We start from the raw sequence: 21,220 nt of genomic DNA, 5'->3' as shown, positions 1-21,220 counted from the left end.
CCAAACCTCAGTTTAAAGCCCAGGGATACTAAATTATTTATTACCATTGTTTTTATATAGAAATGCAAGATATGTTGGTGAAGGTGATGTTTATAAAGAAATCTAATGTAAGATTGTCCTTATTTGGCCTTTAGGACCATCAGACTATCCTAAGAGCCTGGGCAGTGAAGGACTTTGCCCCGAACTGTCCTCTCTACGTACAGATCCTTAAACCTGAGAATAAATTCCATGTGAAGTTTGCTGGTGAGTTTATTTCTGGCCTCCAAACCTGTAGTAATTTATAAAATGTATCACCACCTGTCTGCATTTATGGTCTTATTTGTCAGCCACAGCAGGATTCAAAAACTTTTAGAGAGTTATTTAGCAACTGCAAGTTGCTGATAATCATGGCTGATATATCTTTTGGTTATTTTTTAGTGCAGTTACAAAATGAAGTGTGTGTGTGTCTGGTTTGTGTCTTAGATCATGTGGTGTGTGAAGAAGAGTTCAAGTATGCCATGCTGGCTCTGAACTGCGTGTGTCCAGCCACGTCCACACTGGTTACACTTCTGGTCCACACTTCTCGCGGACAGTGAGTAGATCTGCAGTGATTTTAATTTCCTCCAGTTCTTCTCTTTCGTCCTTTCTTTCTTCTCTGATTCTTCTCCAGCTATTTTAATAAAAAGATAAAAGCACCTTCATTGCACTGCATAATTGAAGATGAATGAGGTTTTCTGTGAACTAATGTCAAAGAAAGAAAAAAAAAAAGCATTAGTGAGGAAAGCTTCCTCTACTGTCCACTCAGTCGACTGCCACTGCACTTGAATTAACACCTACACTTTTCATTTGTTTGAGTCCAGCTGGACACGTGTCTACTGTGAGCAGTAATAGCACTCTGGGGATTTTGCTTTGTATGCCGCAGCACAGAACAAAGTGCTTTGGACCGTCTCCTATATTTCCAGATTATATATAGATTTCATCCATACCATTAAAAGAACTACCTGACAAATAATGGCCTCCTACAAGGTCATTAGATTCGATTAAAACTTGTGATGAAGCTTAACGATTCTCATCCTGATAATACGTTTACCTCTCTGGGTCTCGAACAAGCAATTATAAGGGTGGTTTCAGGGTGAATGGAGCTATTCCTTTAATGAGTCGGTGATCATCTGTGGGATGAGATGGACTGATTACTAAGTTCCTATGCCAGCCATTTACCAAGAACATAGCTAACAATTAAGTCTGTGGACAAGTTAGCATAATTAATTTTCACAATGCTGCCTGCTCCTCACCACCAGAAAAAAAAAGAGTTACATAACCCCTTTTAGCAGGACACTGGAAATCGATTTGTCATATATTGTGAAGCAGTATAAACAAAGTAATTATTTTATCACCACAAGTCTGCTATAAAATAAGTCAAGACACTGTTGGCTTTCAGTGTGTGAAGTAAGGTGACTCTGTGTTTAGCTGCTGCTGAGCAGGGCAATGAGAAATGAGCCACTTGCTAGGCAAATAATTCACACCTTTTCACAATAACGCTGGAACAGTGGTTAAACGGACAGCACAACTTTCAAGCTTTATTGATAGTAAAACACTGTATATAACTGCTACAATAAATTCTAACATTTAAGTGCAGTAATCAGACTTAGGCTAAGTAAAAAAAAATGGAAATGTTAATGAAAAACAGCACATTATGAAAGCCCTGAATGTCACCTTTTATTTGAGTCATTAATCATACTGACAATATGAACACATACACCCCCAAAACACGCACATATTTTGGCCAAAGACTAACTGAACGTAAACGTAGTCACTTAGATAATAACTACTGCAGCAAAAGTATAAAATGAGCAAGCTAGTAACAGCTAAAAAAAGCTAGCATGGCTTGAGCAGTAGCCTTTCTCCTCAGTCAGATTTATATTTCTGAGCACGTGCTGAAGGTGCTGATGAGATTAAAGCCATTCATCATAAAAAATTGAACAGAAAAATGAGCCGATGCGTTTATTTATTTATGAGCAGCGAGGCATTGATGTTAAGAAATGAATGTTAGCAATATCCACAACATCCACTGATTAGTAGCTAGCTGCCGGGTTAGACTGTCAGTGTGGTGAAGCTTTCTGCTTAATGTTTACTGTGTAAAAGGAGTGTCCAGTCTCAGCACTTTGTAACAGTCAGAAGTATATATAATATTACAAGCTGTATTGTTTCCTGTCATTAAGTTCATGACAGAAAGTACAAGAGGCTGGTGAAGAACCTACTTTTTTAGCTGCTAACATGTGATAACTAGACCTAACTTGTTTTGCTAAATATGAAATTGTAAATGGACAAAAAGTACAACTTGTCTTTCTTTAATGAACTAACATTGCGAGAGTTGACATAACAGAAATAACAGGAATAAAACGGTCAGTGTAATCAGTGTAGAGCAATATTATTTAATATTAGCAGCATTAGCAGTACTGTTGGAAATGGGGGAAAAAAAGGCACAAATAGATAGGGTTGTATTTTCATAACGTATGCCATTTTATTCATCGTGATCTCTTGTGCTGTTGCCCTTACAGGGAGGGACAGACATCTCCAGAACAGTGGCAGAGAACATACGGACGCTGCTCAGGCAATGAAGTTTACCACATCCGCCTTATGGACAGCAAATTTTTCGGAGAGTACGATGGGAAAAGTTTTACTTATGCCTCGTTCCATGCGCACAAAAAGTGAGTGGATGTGAATTGCTGAGTTTGTAAAATGTATGAGTTTGCAATAATGCAGAATGCTTAGTAAACTGTTCAGCTCTCACGAGTTAATGACGCATGTGCTGTATGATAGCATTGCATCGCTGATAGAAATGTAATAGATCTGAAACTCAATTGTGCTGGTGTAAGTGCTCACAGATCAGAGCACAAGTACATTATGGGAACTGAAATAGGGTAAACTTGTTTCCAGCTATATGTACAGCACTATAAAGTTTCAATTCTGTGTGTGTGTGTGTGTTCTCTCAGATATGGAGTTTGCCTAATTGGCGTAAAGAGAGAAGAGAATAAAAGCATCCTGCTCAACCCTGGCCCCCGCCACATCATGGCTGCCACAGACACCTGCTACTACATCAACATCACCAAGGAGGAGAACTCCGCCTTCATCTTTAAACAGGAAGAGAAGCACAGCAAGGGCCTGCCAGTCACTGGTCTGTACGACGCCCCCTCTCGTCTCCCTGTGCAGAGCATCATAGCCAGCATGGGTGAGTGCAGTGTCCTGAGGCATGCAAATAAGCACACCCAGTCAAATTATGTCTCCTCCAGTGGAGTGTACCATGATCGGCAATGGGGGAGGGACCTGCAGTGATTTTAGCCACTTCAGGAACAGGTGCAGTGATTATCTATACATATAGGTCACACTAATTACAGCATGTGAGGTCTAATAGATTACAGGCAGCGCTATCACTTCACCAGGCATGTACTCAGGCTTGAACACAAAACTAAATGTAATCAATCCAGGCAGTTTTTGTTGTGGATTCCAAATGACCTCATTTGCTGTTGTCACCGTGACAGACGTGTGGATCTGTGCACAACCGGCATGTTCTGGTTATCCATCTGTACCGTACCATATTTCTACCCTGACACTTACTTCATAGCTCATTAGGATCATTAGAGGGATGTGTTTGTAACAGGGAACAGATTGAGTGGGAACTCCTCATGTATATGTAACTACGATTCACAGCCGCATTTTGGAGGCTAGTCCACAGTCACACCAGTTAATTTTGCAGAAGTACCACCTGTGACCCTGCAGGGACAAATCTTAAAGCTCACATGAGAGAGTTGTTAATGTTTGTATATGATATATGGTTATTTAAACCTTTTTGTTCTGGTGTTTGCTTGAGATTTGCATGAGTGGTCAGATGGTGTGGCTGATGATTTTCTTTCATTGTTTCTTTTTCTTTGACTTGGTAAAGTCGATCAGTCTACTTCATATGGTAAGTCTGTGCATGCGGCTTCCTTAGCATTAGAGATGACGACATCATGAGACATTGGACTATGACAGTGGTTCTCAGTCCTGCTTACCCAGTGAACTGCACATTTTTTGTAGTTGTTCCCTCAAGAGGGAAAACACAAGAAAGTGCAGAGTATCAGATTCTAAGGACGGGCATTGAAAGCCACTGCTCTATACGATGTCCGTATAAATGTTTACATTTATGCAAATCTGTACTTTTTCTTTTTCTTTTTTTGAAAAAAAAAAAACTGTTTTGCTAGTCATTTCAGCCATGTTCAGCTTTCTGTCTGAAGGTAGTTCAGTCCACTCTGAGCAGACTTTCACCAGAAAGCATTTTTAAATGTCTATCCAGTTAGTTATATGTACTGTATAGATGATCATGACAGCTATTCTATTTGCATGTTTAAACAGCTAGCCATGTAGTTTCATGCATCTGCTTAGAACCTTTTTTTTGTTGGTACAGCCAAATTCATTTTAGGGCTATTGGTCCAAATCATTTTCACTCGATCGACATGGTGTGATCTACATATTTGTCAGCAAAACACAAGTTCACACCTGAAGCAGCAAAACCATTCAGTGCTTGTAGCCTGTTTCCCCGTTTGTGTACTTCATCATCTTTCTGTCCATACAGTAGTAGGACAGATCTCATCCAGGATCTTAATCTTCTCTTCCTGTCCTCTGAGTGTCTATGTTCTCTCTCTCTCTCTCTCTTTCTCTCTCTCTTTCTCTCCAAATCGCAACAGGTACTGTGGCTATAGACTTGCAGAACCCTGAGCCCGCAGGTGATAGCACCAAGCTGGCACTGCCCACAGAGAACGGAGCAGGCAGCCGGCGTCCCAGCATCGCCCCTGTACTTGAGCTTGCTGACTCCACTGCTATCCTGCCCTGTGACCTCCTGAGTGACCCCTCTGAGGACGAGACCAACCAATCAGATGAGGAAGGAGTGCCTGCCCCAGAGTAAGTAATGCTGTTTACATACATTGCTTTGTATACGTATTCACCCCATTGAATTTGCACATTTGATGGTGTTGCATCCCGGAAATGATTATATATAACTGGGAGAAAATCAATACAGTTAGCAACATTATTTACAAATGAAAAATGTTAAAGTGGTGATTGGAAAAGAGTTCACCCGAAACTTTAAATTAGTTCTGGTGTAAACAGTTGCTTTCAGGGGTCTGGGTAAAGAGAGTATTGTTTATAGAAGCAATGAGATGGTCTATATATGATTCTACCACCATCATGCTTCATTGCATGGATGGTTTTCTCAAGGTAATGAGCAGTGATGGAGTTTTGCCAAATGTAGCACTTTGTACCAAGTTGGCTTTTGATAATTCACAAAAAGAATTTCATGTGGCTTGAAACTATTAAAGTCCAGCTTTGTGGAGATTTGGCTATAGTTGTCCTCTGAAAAGGTTTTCCAAACTGAGCTGTGGATTTCTCGGGCCTTCCACAAACAGACACACCACACCGGTAGATTCCATTCGGCTAATTTTATTTTATTAGTCTTTATTTTACCAGGAAAAGCACATTGATATTAAAACTCCCTTTTACAAGAGTGCCCTGTCCAAGATAGGCAGCAGCACAGTTTGTGCAGGTTTAACAAAGAGCAGCCATATATATATATATATATATAAACACACACAAGCGTCATATAAACTAAATCAAATTCCAATATAATAAAATGTATAATCGTAAGACGATCAATTTCAGTAGATAACTGAATCAGGAAAAGCATCTACAGCCAGAACCAAGTCATTGAAAATCACTTTAACACAGTCCAAAGAGATCAGCTCCGTAAGTTTCAGCTCATTTTGCAAATTATTCCAGGCAGCGGAAGCAGCCAATTTAAACCCCTTTTTTCCCAGTTCAGTGCACAATGGAACACACCGTTCAATTCCTGAGATCTGTAGCTACCTGCGTGTTTTCTACAGATGTAGGTGTAAAGATATGAAGCCGATTCAGGATAGATACACTGATCAGGCATTATGATCAACATTATGAGCAGTGACAGGTGAATAACACTGATTGTCTCCTCATCATGGTACCTGTTAGTGGGTGGGATATATTAGGCACCAAGTGAACATTTTGTCCTCAAAGTTGATGTGTTAGAAGAAGGAAAAATTAGCAAGTGTAAGGATTTGTGAGAGTTTGGCAAGCAAGGGCCAAATTGTGATGGCTAGACGACTGGATCAGAGCATCTCCAAAACTGCAGCTCTTGTGGGGTGTTCCTGATCTGCAGTGGTCAGTATCTATCAAAAGTGGTCCAAGGAAGGAACAGTGATTAACCCGGCGACAGGGTCATGGGCAGCAAAGGCTCATTGATGCACGTGGGGAGTGAAGGCTGGCCCGTGTGATCCAATCCAACAGACGAGCTACTGTTGCTCAAATTGCTGAAGAAGTTAATGCTGGTTCTGACAGAAAGGTGTCAGAATACACAGCGCATGATGGGTCAGAGCTGTTTCCGCAGCAAAAGCGGGACCAACACAATATTAGGCATAATGTTCTGCCTGGTCAGTGTATAAAATAAGGAGATGCCAGTGTTTTGCCAGTGTCTGCGGATGGACAAGCCAGACCATATAGCACAAGCATAAAACATACAGTGATAAGTAATTATGTGTAAATAATTATGTGACTTCTGTTGGTAACTGATGGAAACTAATTTAAGGTGTTTTTTTAATTATTATTATATTTTATAATGTATATATATATAATACAAATGGTGCCACTTTTAGTTCCAGGCTTCAGGAAAAATTCAAGGAAATGAAGTTTATATCACTCACATTTTTCACACACTGTGAACCTGCCTCAGACAAAGGAGTTCACTAATGTCACACATTTGCCTCCATGATTTAGGATACAGTTTAAACAAAATGAACAAAACCTCTCTATGTCACTGAATGCTATACCATTACTGGGGCAGCCATGTGGTATCATTCGTTTAATTTCAATAGTTTTATTCTGCATTTGAAAATATTTCAAATTTGTAAATACAGACTAAAATCTTATATAGACTTCTATCTCAAAGCTCCAGTGCAAAATAAAGAAGCAAAATCAGACACCACATATCTCGGCTGATCCACTACATTTGGGTTAAGTTGAAAAATGTTCAATTTGATTTATTTATTTCCTTTTTTTTTTTGCTGAACCATTCCTTTAAGAGCTGAGCACTGCAGAATGAATAATAGAAGCCATCCATGCTGCAGTCATGCAGTGTAGGTTTACCTCAAACAGGGTCAGTGTGCATACAAATACACTCTCTCTCTCTCTCTCTCTCTCTCTCTCCTGCTCTGTGATGTAAGGAGGATTCACAGGAAATCCTATCATACTGAGTTTGAATCTGGTTAACGTGTCAGTAGTGCCCTCTAGTGGCGAAAATCTGCATACTTTTCTCTCTCGTTACCAAATCCTCTTTAATCCACTGTAGCTCCTAAATAATGAATAATATGCTATTAGATTAACAATGAAACAATATACATAGGTGAGACCTTTACATGGGGAATGTTGAGGCATAATACTATTCAAAATAATAATACATTGGTAGATAACCTATATGGTTATCTATATAGTTTGTGTATCCCACTCAGATATACTTGTTGAACATCTTATTCCAGATTTTGTCCACCTTTGTTGTTATTACAGGGATGTTTTCCATTATATTTTGGAGTGTGGCTGTAGGAAGTGGGGTTCATTCAAATACAAGAGCATTAGTAAGGTGTTGGGTAATGAGGTCTGGGGTTCAGTCAGTGTTTCACTTCATCTCAAAGATGTTCATTGGGGTTGAGGTCAGGGATTTGTTCTTCCACTCTAACCTTGGCAGATCATGTGTTCAGGTCACAGAGGCATCGATGCTGAATCAGGTTTGGGTCTCTTAGTTCAGTGAAGGGAAATTTTAAAGCTGCAAGATGCAAAGACGTCGATAGACGACGATAGTAAGGTTATCCGTATGCTTTTGGCTGTGTAATATATTAGTTTCTATTCTATAGTTTCTATATATTCTCTTATTTATATGAAGAACCATATTTGATTGGTTGAAGTAAATATGTAGATGTTTTTACCTGGGATAGATGGGATAGATGGGTAAGTACAAGAAATCAGTACAGGATTTTAATTCTGCCACATCTTGCGTTTCTTGTTAGCAATGCAAAATGCAAAAGGCTGTTTAGTTTTGGGGAATGAAGAGCAACAGCATAACAACAGTCTTAAGAAAAATAGAACAGAATGGTGCGATGAAACAAGGCTGGGGCTGAATTTCTGTAGATTTATGCAGTCTATCTTGCACTCTTGTTTGTTTCTTAGTGTGTTGTCTGTAATGTCTGATTGTCTGTTTCTCTCAGGTTTATTGTCCTGTGTTTTATGTTAGCGTCACACATTGTGGCATTATTGTATCATGAATTTTCATTTGCTGAAAACTTCAATCATTATATTGTGTCATATGCGAAGTGTGAAGCTTTATACCGGTCATTATAAAAGCCACATTAACAAACCGGCATTTTTAACTTTATTTTCTTGTTTGCTTTTAAAAGACCCCCAATAAAGATATTATGTAGGTGTTGTAGACCATAACAACTCTCTAAAATTCCAAAGCATCCATGATTTATAGACAGCTAGAGAAATGAAAAGTTGTTGCTGATTTTTATACGAGTTGAACTAAAGAAACTGAATATATGAAGAGTTCAGTGTCTTGTTTTTAACTGATAACACAATGTTTTGTTGTATTGTTTTGCTTCGCATCATCATCATTCTTCTTCCCAGCACTACATTACAGGTCATTTGTCTTCTCACTGCATTTAGTTTTATTTGTAACCTAACAAAGTTGCGGAAATAACTCTGTTAGTACAATGACAGAGATTGTCGTCATTCAGGACTTATTGAGTTGCCTTTCTGTTTTTCAGATATGTAAAAGGATATCCTCCGAACTCACCCTACATCGGGAGTTCACCAACACTGTGCCACCTTCTACAACAGAAAGCTCCATTCTGCTGTCTGCGACTAGACAAGGTTTTCCAGAGCTTGTCCAGAATCTCTGAGATTAAATGTTTAAATGGAATAATGCTTCGGTGCACTTTGTGAATGTAATAAAGTGGTCCTAAACCTGTATTAGAGACAGGATTTCTGTGATAAACCTTGAAAGATCTGCTCCTAACCACACAGCTACTTTTTCTTCAAAAGCATAGATTAACTCATGCGGTGTATTTGATTGGAAGAAGGGTAAAGCACATCTATATTTTCACTGCATTTTGCTCCAACAGGCAATAAGATATAATATAATAATAATCTAACAAATTACAAGCTGCTCCTTCCAAATCGTCTCCTTTCAAAAAGTCTTAGATGTGCAAATGGAATAATAATAATAATAATATTAGTAAGCAATCTGTAGATTCTCACTCACTCACTTTCTCTCAGGGTTGCCGCCATAACAGTTTTGAAGATGCCAAGGCATATGGTTTCAAGAACAAGTTGATCATTGTCTCTGCTGAAACGGCTGGAAACGGCTTGTACAATTTCATCGTTCCACTGCGTGCTTATTACCGACCCAGGAAGGAGCTCAACCCCATCGTGCTACTGCTAGACAATCCGTAAGCAAACTTCTTCATCATAAGTGTGGCTGAAAAAAAAAGGAAGATTCTGAAGAACTAGACTTGGTTTCTTTTTCTTGATTTTTTTGGCTTTATTAATTTTATTGTTTGTAGACTATAAATAATTGCACTAAGAAATGTAAAATTATTACTTTAGCATTAGTAATTAGTAAAAGTGCACTTCAAATCACAAGAGCTAATTACTGTTAATTAATAGTAATTGTTGTTCTTTGGCTGCTTCCTGTTTGGAGTCATCACAGCAGTTCCGCATATTTTCTGATTTGGCACAATATTTTATTATATATATTTTTTTATTCGGACGCAACCCTCACATTTTATCCAGGCTTGGGGTCGGCACTGAGAGTTAACTCTACAGTGTCTGGGGTAGCTCCCTGCCTGAGCCGTGGCAATAAGAGCATGGGATCCTGCCACTGCCATTAATAGTTCATTATTAATTATTAACTATTTAAATTCAATATTAGAAACAAATCATGATTAAAAATTTTAAAAATATATTTAAATAATAATTTGTGTATTATAACATCACATAGAAATCCACACAGTTGGCGGTTGATTGTGAACAGGTTTGCTTTTTCCTCACAGAATAATGTGGGGATTATGGGGATGCGGCTTTGTGACTGACACATCTGGCAGATAATCTACATTCTAGCTAAATGAAAAATATGATTTAAAAACTTTCCACTGGTCATTTAGATGCTCTCGATGATGCCATTACAGCTGCACTCTTTGGGAGGGATGACTGGAATACTCTCATAGTGATACCAGTCAGTCGTGGTTAACTATGAGCTGATGTACTGTATGTGGAAGAGGGCAGATTTCCTCCTTGTGTGCTCATCTTGGCCTGTCACACACCATGAGCAGCAGTTGGAAAACATGTGGCTGGCTGCTTTCATGTCTCTCAGAAGATGCTTCATCCTCCCCGGTTGGTAAATGGAAATTGCAGTTGAGTGGAAATTGGCATCTGAGCACAAATGAGGGAGAGAATGAGGGGAAAAAAGCCAGCATATCTGTGAGGAATGGTTTTAATTAGATTTGCACTGAGGTATGCAGGACCCTCAGTGGATTAGCTATAATGGCTCCCACTCGGTATTTTTTTTCACGTTGTTATCTGGCAGCATGTTCCTGCTGCAGAGTGGAGCATTTCACAACACGATATGATGCTCATTAAATTCCACCGTCTCTAGAGCGTGACAGTTTGTGTTCCCTGCATTCTCCAGAATTTCCATAGCAACGCTCAAAATGCTGTCACATGTTCAGGTCTCATGCACAAGGACCAGGTGCTACCTTGGCACTCACAGAGAAGGGATGGTGGATTATATTGCTCAAGCTGCTCTTTTTTCACTCTTCTAGGCCAGATAATCATTTTCTGGAGGCCATCTGCTGTTTCCCCATGGTGTACTTTATGGCCGGCACCATAGACAAGTAGGTTCTGGCATATAGGAATCACACACATCCTTCTGAATGAAATACCCACAAATAAAATATATGCTGATTTTTCTTTGTAGTTTAGATAATCTGCTGCAGTGTGGGATTATATACGCTGATAACCTAGTAGTGGTGGATAAGGAAAGCACTATGAGTGCAGAGGAGGACTACATGGCTGATGCTAAAACTATTGTCAACGTTCAGACCATGTTTAGGCAAGTGGTTTTCTTTAATCATAGATCATTGCATAAATAAGAAGAATCTATGTCTAGACATCTACACGCTACTTATTTTAACGGCTCTCTCTGTCTCTAGGTTGTTTCCAAGTCTCAGTATTATCACTGAACTAACTCATCCCTCTAATATGAGGTTCATGCAGTTTCGAGCCAAAGACTGCTACTCCCTGGCTCTCTCCAAATTAGAGAAGGTAAAACAATGAACCATCCCGGTATGGTTATAGGGATTTTAGAATAAATTTAATCAATATATGTTTAATTATACCAAAGTGTATTCAAATCTGTGTCATAACTCGTCTTATTATGATCTCTTTTTCAGATAGAGAGAGATAAGGGATCGAATCTTGCGTTCATGTTCCGTCTCCCGTTCGCTGCGGGCAGGGTGTTCAGCATCAGCATGTTGGATACACTCCTCTATCAGGTTAGCTGTTTTTCACTACACCTCTAAGCTCGGCTCTGTGACACCACAGTGCCCAGGGGGTCACCTTACTTTTAGGAAAAAGCACTCACAAGATCAGATGCACTGCAGGGAGATATATTGGTTTATTTATTGATATTGTATATTATGCTATTTTCCCTCACTCCTATATTCAGTAGGAAAGTGGTCACACGGCTTCATTATTAAATGCGTGAAAGCTCAGGAGAACTTGCTAATTTTTCCTTCTATTTTTATGTTCACATTCGTTATATACCTAAGACCCTTATAAGAGCCATAGACTAACTTTAATTCAAACACCTTCAGCTTCCAATCGATGCTTTACAAATCATTTTAAAGGTAATGATTGTTAGAAATAAATGAAAATGGTGTGGTTTTTTTGTGCACACACACTCAAAATAAATGATCTGTAGACAATGTTGCCCTTGTGAAACATTTTGCAGTTTCCATGTGGCACATTAAACAAGGAACATGCAAATGTAGTGCATTATGATTTGTTTTATTGTTCATTGTATTTTTAAGCCCCTCCCCCTTCACAGAAGTACACATTATCCCTCTCGAGAGTTGCTCTTTTAACATCGGAATGTGTCTTGGCATTGAGTCAAGATTTTCAAGCATATTTCAGGTTTCAATGAGTTTTATGGTCCTCAGGCATTCAGAGGTGTGATATTGATTTTCTGTGCTTCATGTGCACCTTCTGAAGCCTGGTTCCCTTTTCCTCCTCCCTCTTTTTTTCTAGTCTTTTGTTAAGGACTACATGATTCCTATTGCTAGACTCCTGCTGGGGCTAGATACTACCCCAGGCTCCGGCTACCTCTGTATGGTATGTTACACACACACACACACACACACACAATTAATTTGTGGGATATTACACCAGCCCCATAATATTACAAGTCATAAAATGTGATTGTTTTTTGTTTTCTCTAATGAGAAATTATATTAAAGGATATTAGATACAAATCACAGGCACAGGAAAAACAATTCTACCGCAGACATGCTTTAAGCTGCCTATTGAACATACTAATCGAACTGGCTGTCTCTGGTGGAACAGATGAAGGTGACGGAGGAAGACCTATGGATCCGGACATATGGAAGGCTGTTTCAGAAGCTCTGTTCCTCCAGCGCTGAAATCCCCATCGGCTTGTACCGCACAGAATCCCACATGTTCTCATCATCAGAGGTACAGCTAAAGGAGCTATTACAGTTTTTATTCTTCCCTCCGGTATCACCATTCGCTTGCTTGACGAGGCTTAGCACTACACCTGCAATCATTTCCCACAGCAATCAGTATAACACTTTTGAGTGTTGTATGTTGTATGTTCGTTTTAGTGCCTTAGCTTTAGCAGTGCTTTATGTTTATCTCAGAGTAAAATTTGATAAAAGAATAAGCTAAATATTCCTGATCTTAGGTCCGGGCAGCTTAAACCTGCTTGGAGGAAAAAGTGACGTGTATACTACAGTGATTTATTTTTGTTCAGTAATATTTCACTTTTCCAATTTTCTCAGCCAGTGACAGCCATTTTCTCCTAAAAATGAAGGACCACTCCAAATAATTCCCTCCCAATTTCACAGGCGGCATTTTTATAAATAATTGACAACCACAGTGTGAATAGTGTCTAGGCAGATGAATCAGACTCTATTAGATCTCTGTGTTCCAGGGAAAACTGGTCCTACACTTGGCTAATCGCTAACACGCCTCCTGACAGTGATGCTATCTGAGAATCTGCACATCTGCACAGGCTGATGATGTGTTTCTATTGTGAGAGAGCTCACACACAAAAACTCCTGAAGACAAACAAATCAAATTTACGTTTTAAACTCGTAGATATGATTTTCTGGTGTGTTCCACAGCTTTTCTCAACCCCTCCTCCCCCCAGTCAGAAATTCCTGCATCTGATAAGTGAGACAGTTTGGCAATAAACATCAGTGTAAAAAGAATGTCAATTTGTAATCTCTATAATTCACACACTGTCTAATTTTTGATTGATTTAGACATATTAGTGTGTGAATGATATAAATTCAACCCCATTTTACTTCTAAGTGCTTCTCAATACAAAAAAAAAATAACATCAAACTGATTAAAACCATGAACTTCTTCTTATGGTGAGCAGTCTCAGGTGTCTGTAAATGTGGATGAGTGTGAGGACCCACGGGACAGACGCGAGTCCTGGAAAGAGAAAACGGCCCACAGGAACTCGACAGGCAGCGACCAATCAGAACATCCACTGCTGAGGAAGAAGAGCATGCAGTGGGCACGAAGGCTAAGCAGGAAGAGCACAAAGCCCCCGAGCCGCGCTGAACGCATCAACCAACAACGCCTCAACCTCTACAGACGCTCTGAGAGACAGGAGCTCTCTGAGCTGGTGAAGAACCGCATGAAGCATTTGGGTCTGCCCACCATCGGCTACGGTGAGTCAGCAGGGACAAAGTCTGTAACATTTGCTTGTGTGAGATGGAAAAGCAGGTGAAACTAGATTAGCGTCTACTTTGTCATAACATGTGGGTCGTTCCTTGTATACTGCATCTCTTCTGTCGCAGAAGAATGCCGTTTCATGTTACCTGTAAAGCATCTTAAGGAAATGGCACCTGTAAAGGGGTGGGATATATTAGGCAGCAAGTGTGGGCAGGGGTCAGAATGAGCACTCTTCGGCTACTCAGCCTCATTCGCAGCAATCTCCGACACACTGTGTGTTATCAGCAATTTGCGTTGCGTGGGATCAGACCAGAAGCACTAGCCTTCACTCCCCACATGCATTACTGAGCCTTGGGTGTCCATGACCCCTTTACTGGTTTTCCTTTCTTGGAGCACTTTTGGTAGGTTAAACCAAAGCATACTAGAAACACCTCACAAGATCTGCTATTTTGGAGATGCTCTGATCTAGATGTTTCACCCTCACAATTTGTCAATGTCACTCAGATTTTTATACTTGCTCATTTTTCCGGCTTTCAACACAACGAGAACTGACTGTTCACTTCCTGTCTAATATATCCCACCACACTGTCACACGATGCTGAATGTTATTAACTTTACTTATCAGTGATTTTAACGTTATGGCTGATCAGTGTCTATTACACCATGATGGACTTAATAAATGTTTTGTACAAGGAATGACCTGTATATTGTCAGTGACTAATTTTATCATTAAGCTATATGTGATTATTTTGAAAAGACACTTGTTATAATCAGTGACATATTCTATCTCCCACTGCTGTACTCAAAGGCTGAATGTGCCAGGTCTTTGTACTTCATGGTAGCATTTACTGACCGAGGAGCCTAGTTTTGATGGGACTTAACCTGGCACGATTGGAGCTGTTATTATAGCAATAGGAGCCATAGGGAAGTAAGGAATTGACACTCTCAACTAACATTTGGTCCAGAGAGCTTGTGTACATATACAGAGTTATAGCAGCTGCTCTGTAACGCAGGTTATCATCATCAATTTGAATACAACAGTGGTGCTAAACTTTTGTTGTGTGATTTATATAATACAACTGACTAAAACGTGGCAACATAGGAACTGCACTTTCAGAACAGGAGGATGTCTGCAGAAGGAATGTTATAATGTACTGTAAACAGTGTAATGTATATGATATTCCACACCTCATCTCACTTCATTATACTCCATTCATACCATTATACCACTTTTAACCTCTTTCAGGGATGTGATGTAGAGTTTTACTCCACAGCGTTATTGAATTGTTGAAACAATTCGGTCATTTCCTGTAACAGCAGCACTGCCTGTCATTTATGTTGGACTTTTACACTGATCAGGCATAACATTATGTGATTATCTCCTCATCATTATTTTAGGCTATTTTAGGCTATATTATATTAGGCAGCAAGTGAACATTTTGTCCTCAAAGTTGATGTGTTAGAAGCAGGAAAAATGGGCAAGCGTAAGGATTTAGAGCGAATTTGACAAGGGCCAAATTGTGATGGCTAGACGACTGGATCAGAGCATTTCCAAAACCGCAGCTCTTGTGGGGTGTTCCAGGTCTGCAGTCAGTATCTATCAAAAGTGGCGGAAGGAAGGAACAATGGTGAACCGGCGAAAGGGTCATGGGCGGCCAAGGCTCATTGATGCACGAGGTGAATGAAGGCTGATCCGATCCAACAGACGAGCTACTGTTGCTCAAATTGCTGAAGAAGTTAATGCTGGTTAACGTTAATGATAGAAAGGTGTCAGAATACACAGTGCGTGAGGGGTCAGGGCTGTTTTGGCAGCAAAAGGATGGACCAACACAATATTAGGCAGGTGGTCATAATGTTATGCTTGGTCGGTGTATATTGTTGTCCTAACTTTATAGTTTGACTTAAAATCTGATAACGACTTAAAAAGAAAATCTGCATAATCTACATGTAATAATAATACTAATAATAAACATTTCCAAATGATATTTAATACATAAAATGTTATTGATTGATAAGATGAAGCTTTCAGTAAGGAATTTCCAGTGTCAGAGCTTTCGAACCCTGGAAAAGACTTCAGGATAGAGGATTTTGTGCATGCTCAGCAGTACCTCTATTTCGTCTTATTAAGGGTGAGATCTTTTTATAGCTGTGATAACAGGAACTACCTCGTCTCACAGACGTTCCACAGCGTTAAATGTAACTGTACACACTTAAAACGTATGCCATTTTGTGCATTAATGAAAATTAAATTGTAATAGCTGATAATTTGCTGTGGTATAAGAGCAGTAAAGCAGCTCGGGGTGAATGCCAGCCTGCACCAAGTATTTTCCTATAACAGCATCATGTTTTATTCAGTACATTCAGTGGATTGTACATGGAAAATCTTCACAGTGTGTGTAACAGTATACTAAACATACTTGTAGCAGCTAGAAATGATTATATCACATGGTCTCAGTGTTTCTCACCTGTCCTTGACTGTTCATCTTGTGAATGTTGTTTCTCGTATAGCTGAATTTTCACTTTCTTGTCTCGTATTCATTCTATTCAGCTTCATTTATTCATTTCAAATAATAATAATAATAATAATAATAATAATAATAATAATAATAATAATGTACTTTCCATACTATAGAGTGTATAAAGCTTATTATATTATATAGAGTTTAATGCTGTAGGAAATTGTGCCAAATCTTCAGATATATACACTCTTGTTATAACTTTCTTGTTTCTTGTGTGCATGATAAATTCTGTGTTTGCTTGCTTGACCCCTGCATTCTTCTTCTTCTCTCTCTCTGCTTTGCTTCTTTCCCCCTTGTTCTGTAGAGGACGTAGCTAATTTAACTGCGAGTGATGTGATGAACCGAGTAAATCTCGGATATTTGCAAGGTAACGACGCAAAAAAAAAAATGTCACTGTATGTGTTAGTTACCCCTTTTCCACTAGATTAGTTCAATTACGTTGTTTCTTATTTGGGTTATACTTAGATTTGATTTGTTGTGTGGAGGGGGGGGGGGGTTATAATTACTTTGTACTGAGGCAGAACCACCTTGTTTCAATATAGGACTTCTTGCTCTGTTTAATCTGATCTTGCTGGATGTAAACATGATCTGATTTTAAAATCTCCAAAAGCTGAAGGCTTCTGTAGTTATCGCTTATGAGCACAGTATTGAAAATGGTGTAATGCCTCTTGAGTGAAGTTTGCTTTATAGGAAAAATCCACCCTGAACGACTTACATATGAAGCTTTTTAATTAACGTGATCTCTGACAAGATTTTTATAAATAAATTCAGCTGTATTTACACTGGCCTGTTTTACCCATGATGCCATTCAACAACCTAATGATAGTAGGAATACACTACATAAAGACAGCGATGCAGCAGTGCTTTATTACTTTAGTGTGTCCAGCTCCCTCACCTCCTCATCTGTACACTCTGCCTCAAACTTTCACGCTAATACCACATCGCTGAACTCATCATCTAGTAGATCATAATTTAGTTGAGTCAAGTCTCTGCCATAACGTAGCAGAGCTGCTGAGTGTAGCTGCATTGCAGTCTGAATTTTTAGGAATATGTTGAATATGTGCTCGTTTGGCATGGGAGCTAACAGCAAAACCTGATGGTTATCACTTATGTTGGGGCTGATGAAGGACGCTTCACTGGTTAAGACATGGGACTACTGATCAGCTGGTCATGACTTTAAATCCCAGGACTACTAAGCTGCCACTGCTGGGCCCTTAAGCAAGGCCCTTAATCCTTAACCGCTCAGTTGAGTGAGATAAATGTAAGTCACTCTGGGTAAAGGCATCCAAATATAAAAGACTGACTTTTTTTTCTTTCTATTAAACACCACTTTAATGTCTCTAAAGAAATTTTATGAGAATTTATGAAATTCTCATGTGTTTCAGGGTGGAGTTTTCCTTTAAGTAATCATACAGACAGCATACAAAAGCAAACTGCAAAAAAAAAAACAAATCTCATAATAAAGACGCATTTCTAAATTTCTACTTTTATGTAAGTAGTATTGTAACAGCTGAGTCTCAGCCTTTAAACAAATGAAAAAGCAAGAGTTTGTTCCTGTATGCTACTGTATGTCTCCTTTAAGTCTCTTCTGTTTGTCACAAGGATTTCACTGTATAAATGTTTCTTCTGAAAAGATTCCAAAAGCAGAATTTTCCTCCCCATTGCAAAGAACATGAGTCATGTCTCAGAATAACGATAAATATGACCCCTGTCTTAAGTCTGAAATGTTTTTGGCCCCGATTTTCCTCTTAGACTAGTGATGTAGTTCTTTTTCTCCTCTGTATGGTACTAACTGAAGAAGGTACCTACATGACAGAGGGTACACAAGGTACATTCCTAGTTATAGGCACCTGATGATGATGTTGATGATGATGTTGATGATGATGATGATGATGATGATGATGATGATGATGATGATGATGATGATGATAAGGATGATATGCTGAAGGACTTTGATTCCAGGATGTTTTTGGACAGAGTGGAGTAGAAAGCATTCTGCCTGTGTTGGGAAGGTGACACCTGAGATTTTAGTCCCACTTTTAAACCCGCTGTAAGATATTTCAGAGAAACTAACTAGGGAAACCACACAGTTTTTTCAGAGTTGCACAGCATTTTTTCCCCCCCTGTAAATATTTCAGTTTTTCCCTTTTCTATTGAGTCCCACACTACCAATGTATTTTGCTTCACTCTGATTGGTTGAGCCTTGCCTTGGTGAGTGTGTCAGATGCTCTGAGCATGCCTTTATCTGTGTGTCAGTCCTGCGTGTTGGCATGGCAAGCTGGCGACGTGCGTGAGGTGGTCTCTCGGAATGGCATTGATGCAAAGGCCAGGTGTATGGATGGCTCGATGATTGGCCCGCAGATAGCGTGTGCATGAGTGGGCGCATGGGAAGCGCTTGCAGCTGCATGGTGGTACATAAACGCAGCCTTGGCCGCTCAGTAACGGTCAGCCCTTTTCTCTCTTTCACCCGGCCTGGCCGTATAAGTGGCTCAAACAGGTGGGTTTGGACGAGCAGAGGCACTTTTTCCCCGAGCTTGAGTCCCCCTTCTATCTCCCCAGCATCACACTGCTCAGTCACTCACACACAGGTAAAACACACAGCGCTGGCCCTGAATCCCACTCAACCAAACCAGAAAGAAGTACGACTCTCAGAATTAATTTTTACACGTACACACACACACACACACAAACAAACTAAGCATAGTGATGGTTTACATGGAACTGGCAGGAGGTATTTTCAGTAGAAAATTCTGTTTGTAACCCAGTACTTTATTTTTATTTTTAGACTGTTTTATTTTCAGAAGCCAATCCAAATCACATATTATACAGCTACAAATTTGTCACATACTTTAAGCTTGTCTGATGTGTTTTAGTACAACAAATATTTTATAAAGGTCATTAAGTGGTTCTTAAAAAAAAGGTTTGCATGTTAACAATATCTTCTTTCATTTTCTCCCTTGCAGATGAAATGAATGATCATCAGAACACATTATCCTACGTGCTGATCAACCCTCCACCAGACACTGTTCTGGAGCTCAATGATATTGTGTAAGCCTTTGAGGATGAGAGCATTTTGGTCATTGCAGAAATGGTCTATATTACTGCCTTCAAAAATCGAAGTGAAATTCATTAACAATGCTCCAAACTCATCTAGTGTACAATCTTCTATTACTATAGATCATTCTGCTTAAATCTGTTACTCTAAAGATTAATGTTTTTAACATTACCATGTTAAAAGTCTAGCTTGTTAGCAGGGCAAGGGGTTTTGGGAGCAGAGAAAACACCAAAAAGTGCATGATTAGTTCATGCTCCCAAACCCTGCTATCTGGACTTCTTAAATCTTATGGAGAACTGAATATACCTTGGGGTTTTTGGGGGCAAGGCAAAAGCCTTTTGACCATTAGGTTGAAATTATAATAATTTATCCCAGAGCCATCGAGAATCTGTAGAGAAATACTGCTAATATGCTTTGTGGCCATGCAAAGTGGTTTCCTTATGCCCTAGTACACTAGCACCACCTAGAGGTAGCTGATTAATCAAACTGGACTATTTTCTTGATTCAGATTTCCTTCAAACACACTCCAGAGTGGTGTGAATCGTATCCATTACTCTGTTAGGAGTGTGGAACATTGATATAAAAGTGTCAGTGTTTGGGTTTATACTACAGTTAATATAATACTGCTGATACATGACACACTTCTCTACTCCAGGTACATCATCCGGTCAGACCCTTTGGCCCATGTACCCGACGAGTTGCCCGTGTGCCAGCCAGGCGCCAAGCTGAAGCAGGAATATGGCACAGAGACACGAGGAGAGACTCATCTCTGAGTCCAAGAGCTCAGCTTTGGAGCATGCATGAAGAGTGCCTCCTGTCTCTGATACACACATCCACAACCCATGAAGCACGCTGCCCTCCAAGGCTACAGGGGAAGGAGGGATAACTACACCTACACACTGACATCTTCCCCTGCTTTTCCCTTTTCTATGACAGAGTGGAATCTGTGTGCACTTTGCAGTGAAACAGCTGTTGCACATTTCCCAGATTAGACAGGTTACAAGTCGGGGAGATGGCATGCTCTGGACCAAACACACTGTTCAACACCCCCCCCCTTTGGACAGTGTATGAATTACAGAAGAACGCAATATTTAGCTGAATGAGGAGAAGAGAAACAGATCATGACTGCCATGTAACGTGCTGAGATTTTAGAAGACATTAACAATCAGTAAATAGAAGTGAAGCATTTTTGTATATACATGTAGGTACATATCCTTTTACATGATCACTGGACCTTCAGTATTTATCATATACATCATATTATTGTTTTGTCCTTGAAGCACAAGTATTTTAGATTAGAATTTCCCAATCAAAACCCATGAACTATTCAAGTGGAATTGATCATATCAAGTATTATTTTTTAAGTATGAAATCCTTTACTGATTCAGTTTGGGTGCTTTATCACCAAAACCTGCAGCAAAAAAAAAAAAAAGATTGGACCAGTAATTACTTTTGTATTCAATATCACAAGCATACACACCCGGCTAAACGTGAGAGCCTTTTGTCATTATAACAGGATAGAGAGTAATGTCTTTTTCAGTAACATGGCTCCCACAGAAGGGCTGCTCATGAGAAA

The 21,220-nt window shown here is 39.5% G+C and overlaps 1 protein-coding gene across 11 annotated transcripts in view; it reads left to right on the top strand.

Moving 5' to 3' along the window:
• kcnt1b (potassium sodium-activated channel subfamily T member 1b) overlaps nucleotides 1-21,220 on the top strand; it is a 92,331-nt gene extending 71,111 nt beyond the window's left edge. For 3 of the 11 annotated variants that reach the window (XM_058374643.1, XM_058374650.1, XM_058374648.1), the window contains 20 exons: nucleotides 135-243; nucleotides 463-571; nucleotides 2,538-2,687; nucleotides 2,973-3,208; nucleotides 3,920-3,940; nucleotides 4,701-4,914; nucleotides 8,853-8,958; nucleotides 9,364-9,536; nucleotides 10,908-10,979; nucleotides 11,063-11,197; nucleotides 11,298-11,409; nucleotides 11,538-11,639; nucleotides 12,394-12,477; nucleotides 12,709-12,837; nucleotides 13,769-14,066; nucleotides 16,894-16,956; nucleotides 18,388-18,417; nucleotides 19,075-19,086; nucleotides 19,553-19,637; nucleotides 20,300-21,220. In XM_058374643.1, coding sequence (XP_058230626.1) covers nucleotides 135-243; nucleotides 463-571; nucleotides 2,538-2,687; nucleotides 2,973-3,208; nucleotides 3,920-3,940; nucleotides 4,701-4,914; nucleotides 8,853-8,958; nucleotides 9,364-9,536; nucleotides 10,908-10,979; nucleotides 11,063-11,197; nucleotides 11,298-11,409; nucleotides 11,538-11,639; nucleotides 12,394-12,477; nucleotides 12,709-12,837; nucleotides 13,769-14,066; nucleotides 16,894-16,956; nucleotides 18,388-18,417; nucleotides 19,075-19,086; nucleotides 19,553-19,637; nucleotides 20,300-20,417 — 2,358 coding nt within the window. In that variant the 3' untranslated portion in view covers nucleotides 20,418-21,220. The remainder of the gene's footprint in view (nucleotides 1-134; nucleotides 244-462; nucleotides 572-2,537; nucleotides 2,688-2,972; nucleotides 3,209-3,919; nucleotides 3,941-4,700; nucleotides 4,915-8,852; nucleotides 8,959-9,363; nucleotides 9,537-10,907; nucleotides 10,980-11,062; nucleotides 11,198-11,297; nucleotides 11,410-11,537; nucleotides 11,640-12,393; nucleotides 12,478-12,708; nucleotides 12,838-13,768; nucleotides 14,067-16,893; nucleotides 16,957-18,387; nucleotides 18,418-19,074; nucleotides 19,087-19,552; nucleotides 19,638-20,299) is intronic. The other 8 variants (XM_058374649.1, XM_058374654.1, XM_058374652.1 and 5 more) reach the window with 6 other exon arrangements.

The sequence above is a fragment of the Hemibagrus wyckioides genome, linkage group LG22 (genome assembly GCF_019097595.1).
Source record: "Hemibagrus wyckioides isolate EC202008001 linkage group LG22, SWU_Hwy_1.0, whole genome shotgun sequence".
NCBI classification, from domain to species: Eukaryota; Metazoa; Chordata; class Actinopteri; order Siluriformes; family Bagridae; genus Hemibagrus; species Hemibagrus wyckioides.
This window is presented reverse-complemented; position numbering and strand designations above follow the sequence as displayed.